Source organism: Sinocyclocheilus anshuiensis, unplaced genomic scaffold (assembly GCF_001515605.1).
Source record: "Sinocyclocheilus anshuiensis isolate Anshui unplaced genomic scaffold, SAMN03320099.WGS_v1.1 scaffold171, whole genome shotgun sequence".
Taxonomy (NCBI): Eukaryota; Metazoa; Chordata; class Actinopteri; order Cypriniformes; family Cyprinidae; genus Sinocyclocheilus; species Sinocyclocheilus anshuiensis.
Genome location: NW_015549561.1, coordinates 39754 through 48801, shown reverse-complemented (window position 1 = coordinate 48801; position 9048 = coordinate 39754). Strand labels below are relative to the sequence as shown.

At 41.8% G+C, this 9048-nt stretch overlaps 1 protein-coding gene across 5 annotated transcripts in view; it reads right to left on the bottom strand.

The window, feature by feature from the left end:
- Positions 1-137, bottom strand: part of LOC107657176 (uncharacterized) — a 4032-nt gene extending 3895 nt beyond the window's left edge. For 2 of the 5 annotated variants that reach the window (XM_016445197.1, XM_016445198.1), the window contains exon 1: positions 18-137. In XM_016445197.1, coding sequence (XP_016300683.1) covers positions 18-119 — 102 coding nt within the window. In that variant the 5' untranslated portion in view covers positions 120-137. The remainder of the gene's footprint in view (positions 1-17) is intronic. The other 3 variants (XM_016445199.1, XM_016445201.1, XM_016445200.1) reach the window with 2 other exon arrangements.
- Positions 138-9048: the final 8911 nt, after the last annotated feature.

Sequence of the window (9048 nt, the reverse complement as noted above, 5' to 3'; positions counted from 1 at the left end):
GCTCCTGAGCCGTCCACCGCCACCTTCATATCTCCTCCTGGGCCGTCCACCTCCACCTTCATATCTCCTCCTGGGCCTTCCACTGGTGCCCTGGCTCTTCCTGAGCCAACAGTGACCATAAATTCAGATGGTCTTCAGGAAGTAACCCTCACTTTAGTTCCTGTTCCTCTCTCACTGCAAGAGGAGGAAGTCACCACCACTAAAGTAAGAGAAATTGATTTCACTTCAGGGGATCTGTTGGCCATCAAATTCTGAAAAATACATTTTCATACCTCTGTGAGTGTGTGTATGTTCACCAGGAGAATGTTCCAGTTTTTTGTCCCGAACTAATCGGAGCCTACCCGAAAGTTGGCCCCAGAAAGACCCATGGATGGCGTCGGAGGAAAAGAACCAGTGATATTCTCACTGATACCCCTGTAAAGGAGGACCTTGAAGAGGAGAGAAGGCCCTCCTTAAAAGTGAAAAGATAGACAAAAAAAGAGGGAAGGAAAAACGAAAGGAAAACCACAGAAGACAGCCAATGTCTGGTGTGCAACGAGTGGTTTTCTATGTCCCGGCCGGGAGAGCAATGGGTGTCGTGTTCAAGCTGTGGCATGTGGTCTCATGCAGAATGTACTCCTGGTGGCCAGAGCTACATATGCCACCACTTTAAGTGACCACTGACCATTATTTTTGTTTTCTGTTTTTGCTGTATCCATTACTATTTCCATTGTTATTTTTACTGTTATGTTTACATTTTGTGCTGTTTGCTATGTCTTTTCCAGTGTTAAATATTTTGTTCCTATTTTGTTTACCTGAATCTGAATAAAATAAAGCAAATAAATAAATCTGAATTAAAAAAAAAATGCACAAATGTAATTTATTACATTTGCATTAAATAGTTAGCCAGCTTTAGAGCATTAAGAATGGGTGTCTCAACTGTACCTTGGTACAGTTTCAACTGTACTCTATATGGGTACAGTTGAGACAAAAATGCACCTCATGTTTATGAGCTAATCGTGGAAAATATAAACTACTTATGGCTATTATCAATTCATGATATTTTAGTACACAAGCAAAAAAAATCTAAACTGTGAAAAATCACTTAATTTCAGCATCTAGTTTTTGTGTAATGATGAAAAAAGCAAAAATGTCTCTACTGTACTCAGTCTACCCTACATCTATAAGATGTTTCCTATCAGATGACAAATAGACGTTTAGAAGATGTCTTTGAGATGTTTGATTTAGAATGTATGTAAAACTGACATCTTAAAGACGTCTGTCAGATATTTGTACACAGCAGATGTTTTCCAGATGAAGCGATCTTTAACAGAAATCTTGCAGACATACGTGTGCAATCTGGGTACAATGCTCAAAGTCGATTGGCCAAGCAGTGATTCAAGACTTGCCTTGATCGCTCAGTTCATTTTGTTTGTGCGTTTCAATGACCTTTTCTGCTGGTTTCATCTTTATGCCCGTTTCACGCTGGACAAATGGTGACAAGAATTACAAACGAGTCTTGAATCGTTCACTCAACCGAACCGATTCCTTTAACACTTCGTAAGGGGAAATTGGGTCGGTTCGTAAATTGATATAATTAAGTTTAATTCATTTGCTTTTCAACATAAAATATAAAATAAAATGAACAACCAGATTTTAAAAAATAAATATAAATTAAAATATTATAACAAACCCAAAATATTTCATTTGCTTACCTGCATCTGAATGTCATATTACCATTAACCTACATCAGAGATGGTGAACACTCAAGTATTGTTAAATGCTAGGCTAAGTTAAAATCGTAGGGGACCTTAAAGAAAATATTTTAGGTCAGAAAGGATTCACTGACGAAAACGGTTGGGAATCACTTGAGGGGAGATGCAATGGTTTGGGACTTTTTTAATACTTTCACGGAAAGTATGGCAAAAGGGGAGAGTGGGGCACAAAGTAACACTTTTGACTTTCTCAGTTTGTGTAAATCCACAAGGGGTTCAGAATATAATTTTTCTGTCCACAGTAATTTCACACTTGTCCAGTATAAATATGTCGCCTTGATTCATAATTATAGTGTATACGTTTTTTCTTTATTTACCCTCAAAAACGGAAATGAAATGTGACAACATGCCCCGTAGGTGGGGTACATTGTAACATCTGAGGGGCACGTTGTAACATGACTGTATGACAGCTTAGAACGTTATCTGATATCATGAAAAAAATATACAAGACAAACTAAAATATTTTGTCAGTAAAATAAAATAATATTGTGTTATAATACATGGCGTTTTTAAGAATTAAAAATAATCTGATTTTGGAGTTTGACAATGAACACATTGCAACAAGGCTTGGGACGGCCCACAAAAATGAGCCAAAATGCTTTTCATGTCTTGAAATAATAATAATAATTTCTGAACATTAAACATTGACTGTCAGTCTTTATTCACCTGCTTCGTGTCGTTTCTCATTAAAATGCGTTAAAGTAAATAGTGTAAACATCACTAATGTCATAGAATAGCGTAGTTTAATAATGGCGGGGCACATTGTAACGCAGTGTTACAACATACCCCATCTGCGCAACTGGAATTTAAAACTGGTTAGTGTCTTCTGCTAGTTAGCGAAGCATTAAAGAACTATCTAAACTTATAAATAACAGATTGGAGATTCAAATAATAGCAGAGTTGTCTCATTTTAAATGAGTAATAAAAACTGAGATGAAAAATGTACTTAAGCCAGAAATTTAATTTTACTATGGTAAAATAAATGTTCAGCGATATCTTCAAAAGACTTGAATTTTGGCGCACATTTTTCTCTATATAATGTTGATATGGTAACTAGTAAATGATGTAAATTTTGTTATGCTAGCATGTGTGGAAATATTTAAACCACGTGTGTTACAACTAACCCCACGTTACTGTGTGCCCCGCGCTCCGCTACTATGTTTAAATGATGATGGATACTTTTCATATTTAGAGTAGACTGAGTACAGTGTCTCTACGTTTTGCTTTTTTCATCATTACACAAAAACTAGATGCTGAAATTAAGTGATTGTTCACATGATATTTATTTTGCTTGTACTAAATGTACTAAAATATCATGAATTGATAATAGCCATAAGTAGTTTATATTTTCCACGATGAGCTCATAAACATAAGGTGCATTTTTGTCTCAACTGTACCCATATTGAGTACAATTGAAACAGTACCAAGGTACAGTTGAGACAACCATTCTTAATGCTCTAAAGCTGGCTAACTATTTATTGCAAATGTAATAAATTAGTTGTGCTTTTTTTTTTACATTCAGATTTATTTATTTGCTTTATTTAATTCAGATTCAGTTTAACAAAATAGGAACACAGTATTTAACACTGGAAAAGATATAGCAAACAGTACCAAATGTAAACATAACAGTAAAAATAACAATGGAACTAGTAATGGATACAACAAAAACAGAAAACAAAACTAATGGTCAGTGGTCACTTAAAGTGGTGGCATATGTAGCTCTGGCCACCAGGAGTACATTCTGCATGAGACCACATGCCACAGCTTGAACACGACACCCATTGCTCTCCCGGCCGGGACATAGAAAACCACTCGTTGCACACCAGACATTGGGTGTCTTCTGTGGTTTTCTTTTCGTTTTTCCTTCCCTCTTTTTTTTTGTCTATCTTTTCACTTTTAAGGAGGGCCTTCTCTCCTCTTCAAGGTCCTCCTTTACAGGGGTATCAGTGAGAATATCACTGGTTCTTTTCCTCCGACGCCATCCATGGGTCTTTCTGGGGCCAACTTTCGGGTAGGCTCCGATTAGTTCGGGACAAAAAACTGGAACATTCTCCTGGTGAACATACACACACTCACAGAGGTATGAAAATGTATTTTTCAGAATTTGATGGCCAACAGATCCCCTGAAGTGAAATCAATTTCTCTTACTTTAGTGGTGGTGACTTCCTCCTCTTGCAGTGAGAGAGGAACAGGAACTAAAGTGAGGGTTACTTCCTGAAGACCATCTGAATTTATGGTCATTGTTGGCTCAGGAAGAGCCAGGGCACCATTGGAAGGCCCAGGAAGGAGATATGAAGGTGGAGGTGGACGGCCCAGGAGGAGATATGAAGGTGGCAGTGGACGGCTCAGGAGGAGATATGAAGGTGAAGGTGGACGGCTCAGGAGCAGATATGAAGGTGGAGGTGGACGGCCCAGGAGCAGATGTGATGGTGGCAGTGGATGGCTCAGGAGGAGATATGAAGGTGGAGGTGGACGGCCCAGGAGCAGATATGAAGGTGGAGGTGGACGGCGCAGGAGGAGATATGAAGGCGGCAGTGGACGGCCCAGGAGCAGATATGAAGGTGGAGGTGGATGGCCCAGGAGGAGATATGACGGCAGCAGTGGATGGCCGAGGAGGAGATATGAAGGTGGAGGTGGACGGCTCAGGAGGAGATATGAAGGCGGCGGTGGACGGCTCAGGAGGAGATATGAAGGCGGCGGTGGACGGCTCAGGAGCAGATATGAAGGTGGAGTTGGACGGCTCAGCAGCAGATATGAAGGTGGAGGTGGACGGCTCAGGAGCAGATATGAAGCTGGAGGTGGACGGCTCAGGAGCAGATATGAAGGTGGAGGTGGACAGCTCAGGAGCAGATATGAAGGTGGAGGTGGACGGCGCAGGAGGAGATATGAAGGCGGCGGTGGACGGCCCAGGAGCAGATATGAAGGTGGAGGTGGACAGCTCAGGAGCAGATATGAAGGTGGAGGTGGACAGCTCAGGAGCAGATATGAAGGTGGAGGTGGACAGCTCAGGAGCAGATATGAAGGTGGAGGTGGACAGCTCAGGAGCAGATATGAAGGTGGAGGTGGACAGCTCAGGAGCAGATATGAAGGTGGAGGTGGACAGCTCAGGAGCAGATATGAAGGTGGAGGTGGACAGCTCAGGAGCAGATATGAAGGTGGAGGTGGACAGCTCAGGAGCAGATATGAAGGTGGAGGTGGACAGCTCAGGAGCAGATATGAAGGTGGAGGTGGACAGCTCAGGAGCAGATATGAAGGTGGAGGTGGACAGCTCAGGAGCAGATATGAAGGTGGAGGTGGACAGCTCAGGAGCAGATATGAAGGTGGAGGTGGACAGCTCAGGAGCAGATATGAAGGTGGAGGTGGACAGCTCAGGAGCAGATATGAAGGTGGAGGTGGACAGCTCAGGAGCAGATATGAAGGTGGAGGTGGACAGCTCAGGAGCAGATATGAAGGTGGAGGTGGACAGCTCAGGAGCAGATATGAAGGTGGAGGTGGACGGCTCAGGAGCAGATGTGAAGGTGGAGGTGGACGGCTCAGGAGCAGATGTGAAGTTGGAGGTGGACGGCCGAGGAGCAGATGTGATGGTGGAGGTGGATGGCTCAGGAGCAGATGTGAAGGTGGAGGTGGACGGCTCAGCAGCAAATATGAAGGTGGAGGTGGACGGCTCAGGAGGAGATATGAAAGTGGAGGTGGACGGCTCAAGAGCAGTTGTGAAGGTGGAGGTGGACGGCTCAGGAGCAGATGTGAAGGTGGAGGTGGACGGCCGAGGAGCAGATGTGATGGTGGAGGTGGACGGCTCAGGAGCAGATGTGATGGTGGCAGTGGACAGCTCTGGAAGAGATTCATCTGGAGGTGGTCTGTCAGTCACTGAAGCTGGAAGAAAGTCATCTTTACTGAAGATATCTGGGTTGAATGGCCAGATCCCAGTACTCCTAAACCCCTTCTTGACATTTTGTGGTGATGCTCCCATCAGCAAGATGTTGTTGAGCAATTGTGGCAGGTCATAGATAGTGAGTGTTTCTCCTGGATTCTCCCAGTGGAACTTGTCCATCTCACAGCTGAAGTGTTTTTTTAAGTGGCCCATACACAGTCTTGTCCAGTGGTTGCAGCTGGTGTGAGCAGTGTGGTGGAGATGATAACATAACCACACCATTTGCCCGATAGAAGTTTATGGCTTCTATTGACTCATGGGAGGAGTGGTTGTCCAACAGGAGCATGACATTGTTTTCTTCTGTGGCCAGGGTGTGTCGGACAAAATGCTGGAGAAAGACAACAAAGTCCTGCTCCTGCATCCATCCGCTGCCATTTGCTGTACCAATTAAACTCTCAGAGCCACCACGGATAAAATGTGGCAAGAACTTCTTTCGGAGAAAGACAAAATGAGAAGGGATAATGTTGCCAAGAGCATTGCCTGCCAGTGCCATGGTGATAAGGGCTCCCCTCTCAGCTGATGTCACACTACCGACTTCGTTCTCCCTTTGTGGAAACAAGAAGGCCAGGTTTTTGGACAGTCGTGAGACCGGTCTCGTCGACATTCCAAATGTCTTTGGCTTCAAAGCCATACCTTCTATAGACTGTGCTCAGATTGTTGAAGGTCTCCACACTTTTTTCATTAAAACTAGTTGATCTGGTTTAACTTGTAGCTTGAGGCCTCCTAATGGAGAGATTTTGGTGCCTTCGCATGAAGTTGGTGAACCAGATTCTCCTGCCATGCCATTTTATGCCCACTCCACTGGGAAATCCATTGTAATCCATGGAAACTAGCTAATTCCAAGGCCAATTTGCGAACCTATGAAAATAAAATATAATAAATAACTCAAATAACTTGTTTATGTAGTTTTATAAGATGTTTCATTTTATCATTTAATAATTTTATATTTAACTTCAAACTTAAAGGCTATTGAATTTATTTACATAAAATGTAAAATGTACAACATAACATCTGTTGTGTCTGTGATGCTGGCTTGGCTGATTTCTCCCTATTGGTGCTTTTTAGTGCATTCCTACCTCTTTTGGGGGTAGACCAAAGTATAAGCTTGCTGCTTTCCTGACACAGGATATCAGGCTGAGCTCCTGTTCAGAAGTAAAAACTGCATTGGAGCCCTTGTACCCTACTGAGGGCAACATGCTTGAGCCCTGCTCAGCTAACTCTTGCTTCCTTTTGACATATCGGGCCAGTGTAGCAACCGGAATGTGGAACTCCTCAGCTACGTTCCTAATTGACCTCACCTCCTCTACTACTTTTGAGGCCTTCTCTAAGAGCTCTGCTGGCATTCCCCTATTCGTGGTCCTAATTCTGACGCGAGGCATCCTGTAACAGGAATAGCACAAACATAAAGCCCACTCACTGACTACATTGCAAACTCTAACACACACACACACACACACACACACAGAGGTATTTCTAACATTATAGGGACATTACATAAGCGTAGTGGTTTTTATACTGTACAGACAGTATATTTTATTCTATAACCCTACCCCTAAGCCTACCCATCACTTAAAACTGTCTTTGTTTTTACATTTTCAATCATTCTGTATGATGTATAAGCTTGTTTTCTCATGAGGACCTAAAAAATGTTCCCATAAGGTTAGAATTGAATGGCATTACTATACTTGTGGGGACATTTGGTAATGCCAAATAACAGTAAGTGTACTGGTAATACGAGTAACCTATTATCATAACACTGTACAACTAAACAGCATGTGATGCAATAGGACAACAATCCGGGTCCAGTTGATACACTGCGTCTCAACCGTAGCCCACTGACATACTCGCACGTTTCTCTAGATTATGCAAAGAGCTTGCATGGCACAATGTCATAAAATATGTCTATTTTTAGAGCACAGAGTAACGTTTGCAATGATATACATTAAGTTTAACAATCATAAAAGGATCATAAGCTAGTCATTGTGGAAGGGACATGGTGAAGTGAAAATCTTACCTTGTAAAAAAAACTTTTGCCGATATCTTCAGAGTGGAAAGACACACACCTTTCAAATCTCCCACGATCAAAGAGAACGCTAATACGCATGTGGGGAGCAAAAATCACGGTGCGAGGTTCCTGTGCACGCAGGTTATTTAAGGTGTTTCAACTGTACACATGTCTCAAATGTACTCAGTCTACCCTAGTGATTTTCCTATTTTCATGTATAATCTTAATGTGATTTCAATGGAAACTTCCTTTTCTGGCAAGTACGTATATTTCATGACATTTGTGTTGTGATTTCTTCCAGTAATCTGTAGCCTCGTGATCAGGTTCCTGTCAGATGTTGTTTCAGTGCGTGCTGCTTTATGAGGGTCTCGGCAGGGAAATGACGTGTGTTGTGGTGGGATATGAGTGAGTCTGAGTGCAGTTTTAATGGATCTGGTATTTTAAGAAATCTTTTACATTCAACAGGATCAATGCGAACCATTTTTGACTCAGGGTGGGTTGTGTACGTATAGCTGCCTGGGGAAATGATAGCTCATTATCCACGTTCTGAGGATGTACTAATTGTGTCATTTCACTCTGCTTACGGGTAATTGAAGAAACTATTTCATGCATTCTGATAACAAATGTAAACTCCATCCTGGAAATAAATGAAGGATGATTCCTAAAGCAACTTAATGGAAAATACTCATAACTAAGCGCATGCTGCTTTATCTCTTGCACTCTTTACATGCATAGCTACATAACTATAGCAGTGTAATAAAACGACACACACATACTTTAACTTATCCAGACACACCTATCAAACGTCCAATGTAATTCTATCAAATGTAATTCTATTTTCTTTTTTTCCTTCTCTTTTTTTTAATCTCCGTAAATCTTTTTAGAAAAGTCATGGGAATGCTAACAGACTGTTTGTTTAAGGTAGGCTATTTTAGACTTCCTTGAATAAGCGCCATCTGTGGAACAGAAGTCATCCAGCCTTTCAGATTGATGAACCAGCACTTTAAAAAAAAAAACATTACTTATTAAATGTTACAAGAGCTCAAGATCCACCCATGATCTGACATGCTGGATGGTGTCTGCCAGAAAGCTTTTTTTTTTTTTTTTTTTTCATCTGACCATAGAAGCCAGTCCCGTTCTAATTTCCAATCATGTCTGACAACTGAATATGCTGGAGTTTGTTTTTGGATGAGTGAAGAGGACTTTTCTTGAAACCTTCCCGAACAACATGTTGTGATGATCTCTGCGATTCTCCAGCTGTGATCCTTGGAGAGCCTTTGGCCACTTAAACTCTCCTCCTCACTGTGCATTAGGACAATATATACACACATCTTCTTCCAGGCAGATTTGTAATCTTT